This window comes from Sphaerodactylus townsendi, linkage group LG02 (assembly GCF_021028975.2).
Source record: "Sphaerodactylus townsendi isolate TG3544 linkage group LG02, MPM_Stown_v2.3, whole genome shotgun sequence".
Classification (NCBI taxonomy): domain Eukaryota; kingdom Metazoa; phylum Chordata; class Lepidosauria; order Squamata; family Sphaerodactylidae; genus Sphaerodactylus; species Sphaerodactylus townsendi.
The window spans coordinates 48,433,186-48,452,909 of NC_059426.1; the positions used below are offsets into that span (position 1 = coordinate 48,433,186).

Genomic DNA, 19,724 nt, shown 5'->3' on the forward strand with positions numbered 1-19,724 from the left:
GAAATTGACATTACATAAGGCAGGAGAACGGGTGGCAAGGTAGGAAAAATAAAGTGGTTTGGTGCCCATGCCATTCTTTCAGTAGCGGGTTCAACCTGGGATTTTTCAAAAGGATTTTGGCTTTTTTAAAAAAAATGGTTAAGGAAAATATTGCAGGTCAATCCCCCTTTGCGAAGGAACCTATGCAAGGTTCTTCCCCAAAACAGGCTATTTCCCTTTGTCAACCCATTATATTTGTACCATGTGGAATCCCCCCTTGAGTCCAGGTAAAGGTTCTGAGTAAAAATTCCAAGAGCAGGTATTCTGGCCACACAAGGCCCAAATCAGACAAAAGGATAACCTAAAGGATATGTGTCTGGAAGGGTCTGACTTAAAGGTACAAACTAGAATAAATAATATTTCTTTATGCCAGGCTACCAAGCAGCTAGTCTGATGTTGGTCGACCAATCAGGTGTATGGCTAAGATACATGATCACATACTTCTGCAGCTATTATACGAAATCAAAAATCCCCCCTCTCCTCCCCCTCACTAATGAGATGGAATGTGAATGCAAAATTCCCTCCTGGTCCCTGACCTTGAAATTCCTAGGCCCCATGATCTCATCTGTACCTGTGCCTGATCCCATCTCATGTTTTATCTCTCTTGAAACCGCAAGTCAATACGTTCCCAGAGAGAAGCTTTCTATAATTTTACTAGGCCCCAAATCCTGAAGCAAAGTTTTGAAACACAAGAAACACATAGAGAAGTGTGTCAGGCCTGGCTCTCACCTGGGCCTGGCATTGATGGGCTGGAGCCAAGGTCACACCTGCACTTGCTGTTATCTGTGGCCTGAGGGCCCTTTCTGTTTTTCTGTGGCTGAGCTTGTAACTAGTGAAGTATGCATACCTCCCCCCTTCCCCCAGTTTCTTGACAGTTTATTTTTCCAATTTCAATATAATATCTGTTTTAAAAAAAACAATTTGTTGAAAAATTGCTACCTTTCAGAAATTAAATTGTGGCCCAAAGCTATGTATTGAATCCAAAATGTAGCCTGTAAGGAGGCCTGTATTAAAATGGTTTCCAGTTCACTAAAAATTTACAGCTCACAAGCATCCCATTATCTAATATGTTCTCAGCTCACTGAATACAGATTTACTACTTAGAAACAACCCATTATCTAGTATGTTTCCAGTTCACTGGAAATAGATTTACTACTCACATATAAGCCATTATCAAACAGAGTTCCAACTCACTGAATATTGATTTAGAATTCATAAACAGTCCATTATCTGACAAATTTTCAGTTCACTGAACAGATTTGCAACTCATAAACAACCCATTATCTAACACATTTCCAGCTCACTGAAAGTAGATTTACAGTGTATAAACAACCTGTTATCTAACATGTTACTAGTTCACTGAAGAAAGATTTAGAATTCACAAGGATATCAGTAACTGACAAAGCGCAAACACCATAAATAATAAGAGCAGTTTAACTTAACACCATTAAATATCATATATGCTAAGTTCATATTTTCAAATTAAATTCATTGCTGAACAATGAGGAATTGATATGATTTTTTCAATTCCCTGGTTTCCGTTTAAATTGTATATATTTTTTTTAAAAAAGTAATGGTTGCAAAAGTTTTTTTTTATGAGGCAAAAGAATTCTTGCACATGACAATTCAGGAAAATATTGTTTATACATTTCAGGATAGGAAAATAGGTGGTTGTTTGTGTGTGCCCCCCCCCCCCCGAGAGAAAATAGTAGATGCATACTTAAGTAATGTTTTAGACTGGCAAAACAGGAGAGAAAGAAAGTTAATTTGATCTTCTGCCTGTCTTTAGAAGAGATAATAAAACACGTTAAGCATCAATAACCATAACTCTGTATAATAGTATTGGGGAGGCCACTAGTTAAAAATCATACATTGGGGTGTGAGAAGGGATAGTATTACACCTATGCAAACTATACATTTAAATAGAAATTTATATAACTGGGGTAGTTGTGTATTATTTCACCGCTGAATGTTTATACCAGGATTAAAGCTGGAATTTTCTACTTGAATTAAAGCGTGTGGATTAAAGCTGGAATTTTCTACTCGAATGTTACAGCTTTTTTCTTGGTTTCAGTTTGTTTTTCACTTTGCAATTATTTTGTAATGTACAATGTAATAGAATACAGCATTCTCTCCATCTGTAACATGATCAAGCAACATACCACAGGCTGAAGTTTCACAGAGATCAAAACGCTTGATTCTTAATGGCTGGAGTTGTTTTGAGCAAGCAGTAAGAGTAATCCCTTTCCTGGTGATATCTCTGAGTGTGCCTCTTTATTATCTCCTAGTGCGGTGAACTATTTCCATCCTCTCAAACGGGAAAAAGCAAAGAACCATGTACTGTCATAGTGTGGGCCAGAGCTGTCCCCAGATTTAGCAAGTTGGTTGTCACTGACCAAGGTTCAGTGGAAAGGGGTACTCTGCATATTGATTACATAAATATGTAATCATATCCAAGAGGGCGCAAATCATCTATGAATATACCACCCGCAACACTAATCAGCTGCTTCTTTGTTTTATAGAAAACTAAATACTGAAAACAGTTACTCTACACCCAGACTGTAATATATTGTCTTACTGTATGGATTGTATCTACTCTGATTAAGATGGCCTGCCTGACGTGATCAGCTCTAATAAGAAAAGTGAAACAGCTAAACTGCTCTGGTTATAACTGTTGTTTCCTCATTTACATACAAGAGGTTTATTATTGCTAAAGTGTTATATTGCCCCTTTTCAATTTTTTAAAATGTTTATAATATAATAATAATATAAAATACATTTTCCACCAGAACTCAAGGAGAATTGCATTGTATAAAACAATGTAATGAAATAGCATGAAGTAGCTCATAAATAATGCAATAGGATAATTATAAAAATTACAAGTAATTGAAAAAGTAGCAGAAATATGTCAAACAATGCAAAACTGTAAAATTTCAAAAATATAAAAGAAAGATTAGACATAAGATCTGTAGTACATACTAGGCTACTGTAATGATAGACTAATGCCGTGGTGGCGAACCTATGGCACTCCAGATGTTCATGGACTACAATTCCCATCAGCCCCTGCCAGCATGGCCAATTGGCTGATGGGAATTGTAGTCCATGAACATCTGGAGTGCCATAGGTTCGCCACCACTGAACTAATGTATAGTAAAACATTGACCACAACCCAGTATATCTGAAGGACCTCCTGTTCTCTTATAAACTTACCCAACCCTGCTTTGGGTAGCACCTGCCTTCTAAAAACAGGAGAGTTGCAATCAGGGGCCCATTAGACATGGTCTGCTTACCCCAAAGATGTCTGTTGTGCTGTGGAGACTCCTCCACATTTCTCTGGCTGCAAGCTAAGAAGTCCCTGCTGCTCTTGGTTTGATACAAGGAGAGTCAGTGTACCTCTTTATTATCTCCTAGTGCGGTGAACTATTTCCATCCTCTCAAATGGGAAAAAGCAAAGAACCATGTACTGTCATAGTGGGGACCTCTCCCACTATCTCCCTTGCTTCTGGGTCTCCCTTGCTTCTGGGTCATTTAACGTAGCTATGGTGATTGCTGCCTTTTCACACTCTTTTAATTTAAAAAACTGTTTTAATGTTCTATTTCTGCTGCAATGGAATGCTGGCATTGTTATTTTTAATGTACCATTGATCCCCCAGAGGTACCTGTGGAGGAGTAGGCAGAACTGCTCCTCCCTGGGTGGGAGAAGGCAGCAAACATGAATCTAGCTAGATAAATGCCAGGGCTGCTTTGCTTTCCCTGCAAAGCCACAGAAAAAAACCTTGTACTTTCCCTGTTCTTCAGAACTGTGGAGTTTCCGGGATCTTGGCACGGTGAGTTTGGAAGAGGAAAAAATGTGTCCGGAACCCAAACTTTGCTCTGAAGGGAATGTATGCTCATCCTAGGGCAGACCAAAAATGTGTAACATGCCTAGGAGTGGGCCTTCTTGAACATGGAACTACAACTCTGGAAACTCACCTGTTCCCTTCAGTTGTAGTCTTTCATCAGTAGGTGAAGACTGTTTTGTTTCATCTGGGATTCCTTTAATGATCCTTCCTTCCTGCTCTGTATTTTAACAGATTTTTAAGTTTTGAAGCTTTTGTTTTAATTATGTTTTTGTTTGTTTTTAATGCTTTTAGTCATACAAAGTAACAGAAAACTTTGGTATAGTGTTTTCTCTATTATTTTGATAAATCATTTTAAAACATGTTTTTATTATATGTGTTTTTAATCAGTTGATCTCTTTGGTGACTCTGATGAGATCAGAAAGGTGGGATATAAATGTTGGGAAATAAATAAAATAAATTAATACTATTCTCATAATAAAAGTACCTTCCAGAACCATTCCATTCTGGAAGGTTCCCTTTAGTCTATTCTGTTTACAAAACCTGTTCCTTTACAATCAGTCTGTTACTTTTACAAAGATGTCCTCTTAACCATTCAGGAAATGATAGAAAAATAAGAATCTTCCTGACCTCTGGGGGTGGGGTGAGGATGACAGAGACTACATTTGTTCAGGCAGCTATTAGTCTTGACCATTTGCAGTATTATAGTGGTCAAAAGACTTATATTTAAAGAAAAAATCTCTGAACTTTAAAAAATGCATTTAAATAAGTTATATATAATAATTTCTTTTACGGGTCAATTGACAGCATCAGTAAATCAATAATAATTTTCTTTTACACCAGTGATTCTTTGCCTTTATTTGGGCCATGAATCCATTGGGAAATCTCATGAAAGCAGCGAATCCCTTCTTCAGAAAAATGAGAGAAGAAAGCTGAGGAAGAGAAAGGATATGGGGCTTGATACTGTGTACCCCTTTCACCTTTTGTTTTTAAGGATACAGGGCTGCCAGGAGCAAGGGAAGAGAATATAAATTGAAGAGGGGAAACAGGGAAAAGTGAGGTAACCCTCCGCCCCCCCCCCCCCAAATTCTTGCAGGTTCTCCATAGTTCAATTGGGCTTGGCTCAGCTGGCGCCATACAGCTTGGGCAGAGTTTTCCCAGTGGGAGGCTCCAGTGGGAGGAGAGGAGGAAAAACTAAAGGCAAGCGGGCAGATAAAGGTAGGTAGGTTTGTGGGTAGGTTGGAAAGGAGGAACCAAGAAAAGGGAAGAGGCTGTTTGGCTGCCTGGGGCGGGAAAGAGGAATTAGTGGGAGAGCATCAAATGAGGTTTTTGTAGGTTTCCTGCTTTTAGTCATATGTTTTAAAATGATTATTGCTGAATCAAATGTCATGTTAAGTATTTGGAAATATTTGACGTTACAATATTTTTTCTGATAAAATGTTACTATTAAGCAAGAGATGCTACAACCATATTTAGAAGTGTTCTTTGCAATGGCTGGTGCTTTTCAGCTGTTTTTTTACTGAACGTTTAATTATAGATGTGCAACAAAGGATCCCTCATGTCCTTTCTTCAATTTTTTGTTTGTTTGTGTCTGTGTTTGTTTTTGCCATTCTGTTTTCCAGGAAAGTCAGATGAAGAGTAGAACACAGTATTTATAGACTGTATCTTTTTGGTGGGATATAATCCATCTTCGTTAACTTCAGTAAAAGTGATAGATGGCATTTGGCAATGTAATGATGTGATCATTGTACCATTGCCTCTGTAAATCATAAGCCGTTGCTTTCTGTTGTGTAGACAGTTAATCACTTATATACCATATTACGGATTTAATTCAGATTGTCAGTAGCAGGTGAATAATGTGACCATTTGTATATTAATATTATAGTGTGTTAGTGTTCATTTCATTTAAATATGCTGTTCATTTAAAAATCATAAACTGCTGTTTCTTGAATAGGACAGAATAAATATGATGAGTGCTCTAGGCATCTAATGCCATCAATATTTCCATTTCATAAATTTTCTTTTTTATTTGTAGTTTTGTTCAATCCAGCAACACATTATATGAGATGAGTGCATTCTGCTGGTAGTAAATATGTTTGGGGTTTTTTTTGTAATTTTCATGTTACTATGAAAACACATCTTTTTTTTAAGTTGCAGTAAAATGTCTCTGGGTCTACAATTAGCAGATGATATATTTTGCTTCTTAGTGGATGGTAGCATTAAAATTAGTTTAGTGTAGTATTTTGTAGATGGGGTTGCTTTTGAAGAATACACAGAAACTTTAAAATGGTCTTCAGAAGTCATTATGTAGGTAGCCTGTTCTTTACGTATTAGGCAGATGGGGACGAGAGATAGGAGCTTTTCTGTGGTGATGGTCTGATTTAAGGTCACTTTCCCCAAAGGCATCTGCCTGTGCCTACTTTGCTGAGGCCCTTTCCGCACGGGCCAAAAACGACGGCCTGGGGGCGGCAGCAGCGCCGACCTGACTGCGCTCCCCCTCCCCCAGGGCTGCGTCAGGCCGCCCTAAAAAACAACCCTTTAAAGGGTTGTTTTGAGGGAGCTTATGTTCCGGGCGGCGCGGTCGCGAACAGCACCGCCCGGGGAACACGCTGTTTCTTTCCTCCCCATCCCACTCACCCGTGTCCCATTCGTCGGTGCTGGCCGTCGAAGCCCCGCCCATGCTGTCCCTCCCACCCCTGGAGGTCGGAGGGCAGCGTGGGTGAGCTTCATCGGCCAGCAGGTCAACCTAAACGGGAACACAGTGAGATGGGACTGTAGGGAAGAGGCGGCTCCGTGCGGAGCCGCCTGCCGTCTGCCGGCCTCTCTGGAGGCCGCCCACATGCTTCCTGCGAACGGCCTCCGCCTCCACGCCGGCAAGAATTCTGCCAGCGTGGAGGCGCCTCCACGGCCGTGCGGAAACGGCCTGAATTTTAGGTAAACCATTAAAATGGTTTTACATCACTGAACTTTTAATTAATATTGGTCTTCCCCTTCTGATTTTTGTATTTTTTTCTAGAGTTCCATTTTACTGTTTTAAGATATTTTAACAAAATTGACTTTGATTTTGGGCATTTTCTGCACTTGCCACGTGGAACGTCTCCAGCATGTTTTCAATCCCCCCGCCCTTGTAACAATATTTGTCCACACTCACCTCATCCAAAAATTTTCATGACTGCTGTGAAGAGGGGGTTTGTTTATTTGTTTAAACAATGCTTTATTGATTCATTGTTTCAACTCTCTGTAACTCTGTATAATCATTGATTCACTGATTCAACGAAAACAGCCAAAAAATACACACGAAATGGTGAAAATAGAGGTGAGGGGGAAAGGAGTGAGTTGATAGATGGGAAAAGATGGTGCCTAGGGGAACGTTGGGTGATGGCAGAGAGGCTGGGAAACTGCCAGCAGGAAAGATGACTGCACTGGGGAGAGAAGCCATCTTGGAAACATTTTTGCACAAAAAAAAATGTAAAATGGATTTTAAAAATGACGGGCAAAAACTGTTTGGAAGTGTTTCTGAAATCAAAGGGTTTCGGGAAAAGCAATGCGAAATTCAATGGACAAAATGTTTTATTTACAGCTTGAAAACATTGTGAGTTGTACGGAAAAGCACTTAATTTTGTGAATGTTTGGCTGATTTAATGGTTCTTTTTTAAAAAATATATATTTTGAAGTCATCTTGGAAATCCTTCAATATTGAATGGTGTAGAAAAGTTTTAAATAAATAACTAACTATTGAAATAGTGAAATTTAATTTTGGAACTAGTGAAATTTAATTTTGGAAAGTTGCAAAACTTGATGTTTGCTTGCCTCTGTATTTATATCTGTGAGAAATATGATTACACAGAGCTCGTTATATAACAGGATTTCTATTACGGTATTTATAACAATCTATGTTCTTCATGTGTGCCAGTAGAGTTTGAAGTTTAATGCATTATTTCACGAAAGATTTAATATGAGTTCAGTAAGAAGCTCTCGTATTTAAAAATGTAACAGTGTGAATAACTTATAAATCATGTTGCATTTCTATTTCGGCTATGAATCTTATTTTAAATTGTAATAATTTCAGGCTATTGTAGAGTTTCTGGGCTGTGCAGCTGTGGTTTTAGTTCCTGATGTTTTGCCTGTATCTGTGACTGGCATCTTCAGGAGCTAAAACCACTAGACCATGGCTTTACAGCCCAGAAAACCCACAATAGTCAGTTGATTCTGTCTGCGAAAGCCTTCCACAAAACAGTAACAATTTAATTGAAACAATAATTTCAGTACTGGTACATGTGATGAAATATTGCTTCTTTTATGTGTCATAATTGTGATTTTTTTACATTTTAAAGATTTTGTTTGGGCAAGAATTCTCTTGGTTTAGTAATTAAAATGTATTCTTTGTCAGATGTAGGTTCTGTGGAAGGGCTTGCATATCATAGAGCTTGGGATACTTTGTACTGGACCAGCTCTACTACATCTTCTATTACAAGGCACACAGTGGATCAGAAACGAAGAGGAGCTTTTAACAGAGAAGCAGTAATCACAATGTCTGAGGATGACCATCCACATGTATTAGCCCTAGATGAATGCCAAAAGTAAGTGTCATATCTATACCAATTAGTCTCTGAATTTCATATTAGGAATGAGCAAATTTCCTTAGTTTTGCCCCATTATTTAATGCTGTTTTAATTTGGAGATTTTTGAAAATTATTTTGGAAATGGTATATGTTTCACTATGCTGTCTTCTACTTTTAAGTTATGAGGAGCATATACTAAATTTTTCCAATAAATAAGGAAAATCCTGACACTAGAGCACACACAACTTCCTGAAGCTTTTACTACCTTTACTGCAGTTGCATCCCCCCAGGGGCATACTGCCCATAGGGACAAAGGGGGTCAAATGACCCTGGGTGCACCGGTGGGGGGCACAAAATTCCCCCCCTCCCTCGCACCAAACTGGGGGTCATTTGACTTTCTCTGTCCTCGTAGGTGATATGCAGCAGCCGTCCAAGCCACCTCCTTCCCTCCCCGGGCCCTCTGGGCGAGGCTCGGAAGCAGAGGCAACTTGGATCGGCACCGCAGCAACAAGCCACCTCCTGGGTCACCCACCACAGCACCCTTTTCCTCCCCTCATTTCCCTGCAGGCTGGCTTCTGCTGGAGGCAGCCTGCAGGGAGGCAGAGGTGGCTCGGACAGGCACCATGGCAGCAGGCCAGCCCAGGACCCTGCCTGCTGCTGCGGTGCCTGTACAAGCTGCCCCATCCCCAAGTCCCTCCCCCAAGCATAGGGGGGCCTGGGGGGGGCAAATGGTTGTCCCCAGGTACAATTTCTCCCCAACACACCTCTGCATTCCCCTCATTTTTGATGCAAACATACACATTAATCAAAAATATATGAACATAGCATTATGAAATAAGTGGTGGTAGTTTATTTTTATTGTTACTGAAGTTTTATGATGCTTCTAATGATTAAGTAAACCTTAAATTTATAAAGGATCAGAATGGCTTGATAGCTTTATAAATATTTTTTAAAATTATTTTGGTTATCGGCATACCATTCTTTGTGATTTCCATTCATTTCTGTCAAAAAAACTACAATAACTAAGCATAGGACATGTACAATTCATGTGTTTACTCGTGGAGATAGTAGCAGTGTTTATCTGCAGTAGAACAGATAGAGTCAGATGCTTAGGAACAAAAAAATTTGGTATGAACTTTGAGGATCTGATAAAAAGAGTTTTGACTCTCAAAAGCTCATACCAGAAATCTTTTTGGTCTCTAAGGTGTTACTGGACATGAATTTAGCATGTTTGCCTATCTATGTTGCCTATCTATGGTTAAAGATAACTTTTATTCACTTTTTATATTGATTTTTATTTTTCCAGCCTTTTAAAATATCTACTGAGAATTAAAAGGTGTAACATGCTACCTTTTATGCCTCTGCAGAAATTTGTCTTCTAAAATGTGGAAATGTTGTTCTATTTAATGCAGTTTAATGTTCTGGACAAATTGGAATGAGCAGCATCCCAGCATCATGAGGGCTACACTGTATGGAAAAAATGCACAAGTTGTCATCAGCACAGACATCCTTACGCCAAATGGACTAGCCATTGATCACAGATCAGAGAAATTATACTTTTCAGATGGCAGTTTGGGGAAAATTGAAAGATGTGAATATGATGGATCACATAGAAATGTAAGGTTTTTTTTTAAATTTACAATGTTTAAACCTTATATATAACAAATCAAAAATAAGCTTTACAAAATCTTCTCTGTACTTGTCACTCTCTTTTAATCCCTACTGAGAACAAATCACAATCATAACATCACACTGAGTCATGGTGCTTTGGCACATGGAAAATTTCAACAGAAAGGAAGAAACCATGAAAATGAACAGAATTTGGCTGCCAGTTTTGAAAAACACTAGAGTCAAGACAGTGACTAATTAGCTCCACACAGGCACAGGATGACTACAGATAATCAAAGGGAACAAAGGCCAGACTACTTCTATTCAGATGCCTCACCTATTGACCTTGCTCTCTCTTTTGTTACTCACATGCTACACTTCATTGTTACTCACTTGCCAGACCACTCCAATTCAGATGCCCTCACCTATTGACCTTTACTCACCGGTATATATACTCCACTTGCTTTCCTTTCCAACTATCAGATCCTCTGAAGATGCCAGCCACAGATGCAGGCACAATGTCAGGAGAGAATGCTGCTAGAACACGGCCATTCAGCCTGGAATCCACAAAGCACCCTGGACTTCTGATTGTTCATTTGCAAGAATACTGATCCATAATGGGGATATATATCCTAATTCCTATGTTGTCCTTAATTAGGTCAGGAGAACAAGCACTCTTTTCCAGTACAGAAGAATCTACTACTGAATAAGGACCCTGCTTTGTCCCTCTTTATCATTCTTGCATTGTAAAAGACTTTCTGAACTGAGAGGCTCCCTTTTGCGATCCTACCTGGTTTCAGACGGTAGTGCTGGGAGACTGCTGCTCAGTGCATTGTTCTTTATCTAGTTTCCTATTCTCTTTAATATTTCATGAAACTGGGTGAGGTCATTTAGGAGATTTGGGCTATCACTGATATGTGGATAGCACCTCTATCTCACACTTCTGTCTGATTTTTAAGACTTGGTTGGAGTAATTGTGGACTAATAAGTTAAAGCTTAATCCTCAAATGGAAGTTCTCCTGGGGAGCAGAAAGTCTGATCTGGAACTTTCAGTATCACCTATTCTTATTAGGGCTGTACTCCCTTTGAAGGCACAGATCCGTAGTTTGGGGGTGCTCTTGGATCCAGATCTGCTGCTGGATAAGCAAGTGGTGGCTGTGGCTAGGAGTGCTTTTTACCATATTTGATTGGATAGATAGCTGCATCTCCATCTGGGCAGTATAGATCTGGCAACTACTAAATGCCCTTGTTACATCTAGATTTGATTACTTCAATGCAGTCTACATAGGGCTGCCCTTGAAATGGGTACACAATTGGCACAGAATACTGCAGCCATAATGTTGACTGGAATGTGTTGTATGGATTGTATCACTTCAGTCTTAGCCAGTGTGTTTCTAGGCACGATTCAAGGTGCTTGAGTTGACTTTCAAAAGTCCTATGTGGTTTGGAACCAACATACCTGAAGAACTGCCTGCTCCTTATGAGCCTATTCAACCTCTACTGTCATCTTCTGAGGCCCTTCATCTAGAACTCTTCAGCTCATTTTAGGCACATAGCAGTCTGAGAGAGGATCTTCTCAGTCATGGCACCAAAACTCTGGAACCCTCTCCCTTGAAAGACTCATCTGTACCCTTCTGTTGCCAACTTCTGCCAGCAGGTGAAACTTTTTTGTTTCATTTGGCATTGTCTCACTGATCCCTCCTTCCTGCTCAATGTTTTAGTTGTTGTTTTAATGGTTTTTAATGTGTACTTTAGATCCAGTTTTAATTGTTTTAATATTTGTTTTGTGGGTTTAAATTGTTTTTAAGATGTAAATTTATTATGTTTTTAATTTGTTTCCCACTTTGGTGGCCCTTTTGAGGACAGAATGATGAGATTTTTAAAAATACTTCCCAATTGTGTGTACATTGCAATCTGTTACAGATAAAGGTAGATCAGGGCCAAGAGATCAGAGATGAGGATGGATCTGAGATACCTTCATGTAATGATACTCACTCCTTGGCATGGGAACTGCCTATGGCTCTTTCATTTGACTCCTGTGACACTTCTGAAACTCTTGGTGATGTGGGAAGAAAGTAGTGGATGGGAGAAGATAGAAGAAGAAGTCTTCTAGTTTACAACAAGTTTATAAACTCAAGGCAACTCTAAAGTACTTGTAATCATAGTGACTGGCAAAGATGGGTCGTCATAATACATGATCTTAGTGGAACTTCCTATCATGCATTTGTTTGTGTTCTAAATGCATGCAGAGGCAAACACACACTATGAAGAGATGTCTGCTCCCATCTTGCTAGTTACCCAGGCTTTTTGTTATGGGCAGGGACTTGAAGCCCCAGGCTGGTGAAGTTCACTTCACATTTGCAAATTGTGGCAGAACCAGCTTACTGGACTCCAGCTTAAGCTGTCACTGTCATGCTGCTGGGACACAAAGTGAGGGCTTCCTTTTTTCTGACTAGTTTGCAGGACTTACCATTTTACTTGTGTTATCCACAGCGCCATCCCAGACCAGAGTTCTGCCTTGTTGCTGTGTGCACATTCATGCTCATTCAGCTCTGTCTTCAGAGAAGGCACTAAAGTGAAATTTCTCTACCCTCATTGCAATTTTTTCATTCTCTTTATCACCCTTTATTTGTGTGGGGGAAGGGAGAAAAGACGGTAGTCGTGTGCAGTGTTCATATAAATAGGTGTTCATTTTGTGTCAGACCTGTTCTTAATGCAGGGTCAACTAGTAAGATAAAATATGCCATGAACATATTTAGAGAGCTTTTTCATTATTTTTCTCACTATTATACACAGCTGATCCTTACAAATACAAAACCAAACACACAATTCAACAAAGAGTTAAGGATATTCTTATCATTGTGCCGGATAGTGGTCTAGGCTAGAAAGCTTCCAGGGAAGAAAATAGAGAGAATATGTTACCTGACCTTCTTGACCCCAGCATATGAGAAGAATTCTTCTGGAGCAATCTTAATTAGGTCTGCTTGGAAGTAAGTCCCATTTTATTCAGGGAGTTACTCCCAGGAAAGTGTTCTTTGGATTGCAGCCTTTGTGGGATATTATTAATAATTCAGACTTGTTATCTGCCAGAGTCTCCTGTGCCTTTTAGAGTTGTAAGGCAAGCAAAAATTGTGCCAGAAAGCATGGCTTTTGCAATGCCAGTGAAGCAGTCCATTTTCTGAGTTGTGCTGTAAGAATCTTCACATCTGCCAGAGGAGAATGGAATTTGCCTCTTGAATTATGTGGTATATGCTACTGGGGTAGACCACACTGTTTTGGTCTACCCCTGTCTCCAGGAATTATATGCAGAGTCTTGACATTGTCTTCTTCATGAACGTTTTCTGTACTATTAACTTTGTTTTACTCTGTGGTAGAGCTGTTTGTACTAAGCTGGTATGCATGGGAAAATAAGAGATTGTGAGCAGGCCATGATTTTGAAGTGCCTTTTTCTGGCTAGCCAGAAAAGAAGGAAAAGGAGGAGTGGGTGTAGCCTACAACTCAAGCATGAAGCTATCCAGTGCCTAGAAATGTAAATGGTTCTAGCTAAGAGAAGGACAGTTGACAATAGACAGCAATGGCGGTACTGTCCAGGGGAACATATGGGGTCAAATGTCCCCAAGCGGAGGCCATTTAGTCATGTGGGGGTGTGTGGAAAACTCAGATCTTGTACCAGGCTTCATTTCCCCTAGATAAGCCTCTGCCTGACAGTCACATATAAAGCTTAGGACATTGGAAGGCCAAAAGACTTTTTGAGACAGGAAAAGACAGAGGGGCTGCAGAAGGAGAGACAGAGGGACTCACCAGTGCACCGGGCACTTTCCCCCCTTGCTACGCCTCTGAATAATCCACATTGATGAACGTGCCCTCTGTTTGTTATGTCTTGGTGAAAGGCGTAATGCCTCAGCCTGAAGAATTTTTCCAGAAATTTACGGCAAGGGCAAGAGCTGATAGGACTTCTAAACTGAAAGTAGCTCTTAAGGAGAGGTTATTGTTGATCGTGCAAGAGACAGGAGTTCTCACAGAAGTGGAAGGTGTGAGATCCAACTCATCTGTGAAGGAAGTGGCTGGGTCAGTTCTGACTGGATCCCAGTCAGATCTGGGTACTTCTCATCACTGGCAGAGGGCTACCTCAGTTCTAAGGAATAGCTTGGAATCACATTTGAATTTGGCCTACCATAAAGGGATTCAGGACAGTACCATTTTTTCATATAATATCATGAGAATTCTTAAATGGTTTGTGCATATCCTCCAGTGCCAATAGTGATCCCACAATGCTCTTTATCCTTAGTTTTGTCACAACTCATGGGGAAACCCTTTGAGCGACTAGCAACGGCCACATTGGTTCTGTTGTCAGTGAAGGTCTGTTTTCTGGTGGCCATAACCTCGGCAAGGAGGGTGGCGGAGTTGGCAGCATTAAGCATCAAATCACCCTGTTTGAAGGTGTTCGTTAATAAAGTGTTTCCATCTTTGGAATTTCTTTTTTTTAATTAGGTGATAGTCAGGTCTGGACCTGGCACTTTTCTCAGTCTAGCTGTTTATGATGACTGGATCTTTTGGACAGACTGGGTGAGAAGAGCTATTCTGCGATCCAATAAATATACAGGTGGAGATACAAAAATACTTAGATCTGACATACCACATCAACCAATGGGCATCATAGCTGTTGCTAATGACACTAACAGCTGTAAGTTACTTTGTACAAAATTAATATTACTTTACTGGTATTTTAATTATTTCAATAAAATTATTATTACTTCAATTAATCATACTTTAATGCCTTGTTTAATAACTTTGTTAATAAAGGAAAGGCTTATTGTATCAAAGAGGACTGCCAGCTTAAATTACTAAGAACTTCCAATTTTGACAAAGCAAGGGTCTAGTAGTATGTCTGGAGTGCCAACATAGTGTACTTTCTAGAACAGTGGTTCCCAAACTTATTTGGCCTACCACCCCCTTTCCAGAAAAAAATATTACTTAGCGCCCCCTGGAAATTAATTTTTTTAAATTTTAATAGCAATTAAACAGAAAGATATATGTATTAATGTTTCTACCTGTGGCCATCACCGCCCCCTGGATCGCTGCAGCACCCACCAGGGGGCGGTGGTGCCCACTTTGGGAATCACTGTTCTAAAATATGCTGTGGCACCCAGGTGCTGTTCTGGGGCCAGCCTCAACAGCCGTGTCCCCCACCCCCAGGACTTGGCCTGACCAAATCACATTTATATCATATCTAGCCCTTGTAACAAATGAGTGACACCCCTGGTCTAGGGTACACAATTTTTGCAGGAATCTGTTTACAACAGGGGTCAGCAACCTGCGGCTCTGGAGCCACATGCGACTCTTTCGTCCTCGTACTGCATCTCTGCATCAGCGATGCCAACGACGGCAAGTTGCACTTTGGATGTGGCGAGTGTGCCTCCTTCCCCACCCCCTCCTTCCTTCCTCCCTCCGGTGTCCTTTCCCCTCCTTACCTCATCTGGCGCCTGGGAAGGAGAGGAAAGGATGCCGGAGGGAGGGATGGAGGGAGGAAGGAAGGAAGGAAGGAAGGAAGGAAGGAAGGAAGGAAGGAAGGAAGGAAGGAAGGAAGGAAGGAAGGAAGGAAGGAAGGAAGGAAGGAAGGAAGGAAGGAAGGAAGGAGGCACACTCGCCGCATCCCAAGTGCAATTTGCTTTCATTGGCGTTGCCGCCACTGTCTATCCTGCCCACTTGGCTGAAGGCAGGGCTTGGGGAGGTCGGAGGCCAGGGGCCAGGCTTGGGGAGATGCGGCCAAATGGCTCTTTGGGTGCTAAAGGTTGCCAACCTCTGGTTTAGAATGTTCTCATGCACATGATGCATTTTGACTTTAGTCTTTTGGGGTGAAAATTTGTTAATTACTTTACTCCTTAGGTTCACCTAAGTGGCAGTGGCAGCAGGTTTACATATACCAAACTGTGCTTGCCATGTTATAATGCTACCATGAGGCTATAAATATTTTTTGTGAAGATAATGGTGCCTTTCAGCTACATTAGCTGAACCTTCAACTGGAAGCAATTCTATTTTGCCAAGGCATGCGCTTGTAGCAATAGAGCCCTGCTTCATTTTTTAAAATTGATACTGTGTGTAATGATACTGTGCGTAATGAAATACTGTGTGTAATGAAATAAAATTGATACTGTGTGTTAACATCTCCCTTGTTAGCAAAGGGATAGGACACGTGGTTCTTAAACAACCCTCTGCAGTGAAGTCCCACTTAGATGCAGAAGTTTTGTTTTCATTAGCCAAATTTGTAATGCTTGTTTCATATAATAGGTAGCCAAAATTATGTATAGTTTGAAATCACAAGTTCCTTCATATTCATCTTCAAAATGTAATTTTGCAATTATTTGATTTAATTTACATGTGCACATACACAATACATACACAAACTTTATGTGTGTATGTATGCATTCATGACAACTTGTTGACCAATAAGAACAAGCAGAAACAATATATTTCCCAATACAAGTAGTTTATGAATGTTGTATTAGTGTGGTGAATGGAGTATAGGATAGAGCAGGGAGACCTAGATGCAAGTTTCCTTCAGCCGTATATTTGCTGTCTTACCTGTTGGAATAGCCACTCAGACGGCCAGAAAAGATGTATGTAATGTTATGAGGTTTGGGACAGTAGATTCCCAGCATTTGTATCTTTCAACATAACTGACAACTTAGAAATCATATTGTGATATTGATAATATACTTTTGAAGTTCCCAGAGTTGGGTGGAAAGAAAAGCGATAGCCAAATGGCAGGTGAAGAGCCTCAGAGAAACCACTCCTATTGTCTATATACAATGAGAGCAAGGCTTAGAAGAAAATTGTGTTTCAGTGGGATAACTTAACTGTTTAAATTTTTGAGAGAAGATTGTTTGATACTTTAAAAAACATATTTTGATACAATCCTCCTTTTTTCAGGTGAATTGTCTCCCTGTGCCCAAATGAATGGAGGGTGTCATGATTTGTGTCTTCTCACTCCTGATGGACATGTAAATTGTTCATGCAGGGGTGATCGAATACTGATAAATGACAATAGATGTGTGCGTAAGTATTATCATTTCATGCAGTGCTATCTTGTTTCAGCTTTTATCTACTTATTATTTGTACCCAGCATTTTGAAGAGTTCAAGGTGGCTTACAAATTCACATTTGTTAAAATTCAAAAAGCAATAAACCCCTGGAAAAGCTCCTGAGTAGTAGAGTCTTATCTCGTAAACCAGATTTGTTTCCCCACACCTACATTCCTGCTGAGTGACCTTGAGCTAGTCACCATTCTTTGAAACTCTCTCAGCCACACTTACTTCACAAGATGTCTGTTGTTGTGAGAGGAAGGGAAAAGGAGTTTGTAAACCCCCTTGAGTCTCCTTACAGTAGAGAAAGGGGATGTACTCTTCTTTTTCACAGAGGTGGAGCTACCAGGGGGCTGGGGGGTGCGCGTTGCACCGGGCACATGCCTATGGGGGCCCATAAAATCACCCCCACCCCCACGGCACCCCACTCCCCCCACTCCCCCCACTGCAGCACCCCCACACACACTTACCTTATTGAAATAGTGTAGGCTGGAGAAGTGGCCTGTTTCCTTCAGGCTGAAAACGACTTGGCGGGAAGTACATTTCCCAGGAGACCTTGCAAGACCCAAGGTCTCATTGAAAGTGTAGTTCCCACCAGGTTTTTTTTCAGCCTGAAGGGAACAGGCTGCTTTTCTAGGCTGAAGTAAGGTAAGTATGGGGGGCGTGGGGGCAGGGCGCCGTAGAGGGGGACGGAAAACACAGAGTGCACACAGGGCGCACTCTAGCCCAGCTATGCCTTCTCCTTTGTCTTGTTTTATGTTATACATCACATGTTGGTGCTCTAGTAGGAATACAGGAAGGTTGGGAAAGACATTGGGTGTCTCTGGGCATCTACTGAGTGAAATTCTGAATTTTTTTAGAGCCTCCCTCCCTGCCCTTGTCTCTTTGAAATTCTCTGATCAAAACAGAATAGTTTAAAAACGTGACTCCAAATTCCCAAAAAGCAGTTTAAAGGGACTATTGGATTTCAGGGGAAAATCTGGTAAAGAGGAATCAAGAGAGTTTTCTTAATAACCTTACTCTCTAGAGCAAAAATAAACAAGAGTCTTGTGACAACTACAATCTAGGGCAGTGGTGGCGAACCTTTGGCACTCCAGATGTTATGGACTACAATTCCCATCAGCCCCTGCCAGCATGGCCAATTGACCATGCTGGCAGGGAACTGATGAGTATGAATCCCTAACATCCTAATTCTCCTATTAATAGTCTCAGTCCACTATATGGTAGGGTTGATCTGTTGCGGAGGAGAACCATGACACAGCTCAATTCCATATGGTGATATTATTCTGGCAATATGTATATGCAGTGATTATTTATTTAATTATTTAACCATTCCTTTGCTGAATTTTCCCCCAAAGGGACCTGAAACAGCTTGCAGAAATATTCCACATAAAAAACATAAAATTTAAGCAGTGGGATTTAAATGCACACATATAAAGACAGCAGGAATAAATGATCTCCAAGTAGCATTTTGAAATATTCAGAATAGTCTAACAAATTCACACACCAGGGTGTTTACCCAGAATATTTCAAACTCTCTTCAGCTGTGAACATCTGTTGCTACTTATTTATCTTGGTGTTTCTACCTCCAGCTTTTGATAAATACTTTCTAGAGTGTACCATTTATTTCATTATGTCAGCATGGTTTTAAAGAATATGACCACAGCAAGAATTAAAATGTTTTCAGTTTTGTTATTATGAATATAGGGTTGATCTAAAATAAAATGTCAGTAAATCAATTTACAGTCAGTGTAGTATAGATTTGCGGTCCTTACCTTAAAGCTGTTCCTGTTTGGACTGAGATACAGTGGGTCATACAGATGATTTACATTGATAATAAGCATGTTAATTAAGGCTGTAACACTGCTGTAGTGCAGCACAATCTTAGACTAGCTGTAAAAATCATATCCTGTAGATATCAATTGATCTTGTATGGACAGGCAGTTGATTTGCAATGGTTCCAAGTAAATGTAATTAATACATCAGTATCTCACAATAATAGCTTATTTCAGTATCTTATTCAAACTATCACTAATCAATTCACAGTATATCATTGAGAGTGACCCAGATAGCTTATTTGTACTAAGTGCTCAACTGTAAATAACTTGCAAAATGGCCAGGTGTTTATGCATGCCAAAGGCATTGAACTGTTTCATTAACAGAATTTTAATCTATATTACTTCATTGTTCATTAAGTGAAACAATATAAAACAGACAGACAAACCACAGGTTTAATGGTTTGTTTACTTATTTGTTTGTTTTATATACTGCCCATCCCCGAAGGGCTCTGGGCGGTGTACAACATAAAAGAAAACACAGCATACAAGGAAGAGCATAATCAAATGTTAAAATGGAACTTGAAAACAACCAGTTGTTAAATTATTTGAATCCCACCACCGGAACCAATTGTTGAATTATTTGAATCCCATCACTGGTCTAGGGGCACATTGGTAGCCTTTAGTTATAGTTATAGCCAATATCACAGTTTATGACTCTTTGTTCACAATACCTGATCCTCTGGATGGAGACAACAGATTTGGGCTCATTCTCTTTTTTCACAGAATAGAGTAGAGCAACAGATAAACGTACGCAGTC

At 40.1% G+C, this 19,724-nt stretch overlaps 1 protein-coding gene across 1 annotated transcript in view; it reads left to right on the top strand.

Annotated features, from left to right (window-relative positions):
- LRP1B (LDL receptor related protein 1B) overlaps window positions 1-19,724 on the top strand; it is a 353,740-nt gene that overhangs the window by 187,941 nt on the left and 146,075 nt on the right. Inside the window, exons 36-39 of the mRNA XM_048484494.1 lie at window positions 8,269-8,458; window positions 9,853-10,057; window positions 14,540-14,732; window positions 16,979-17,104. Coding sequence (XP_048340451.1) covers window positions 8,269-8,458; window positions 9,853-10,057; window positions 14,540-14,732; window positions 16,979-17,104 — 714 coding nt within the window. The remainder of the gene's footprint in view (window positions 1-8,268; window positions 8,459-9,852; window positions 10,058-14,539; window positions 14,733-16,978; window positions 17,105-19,724) is intronic.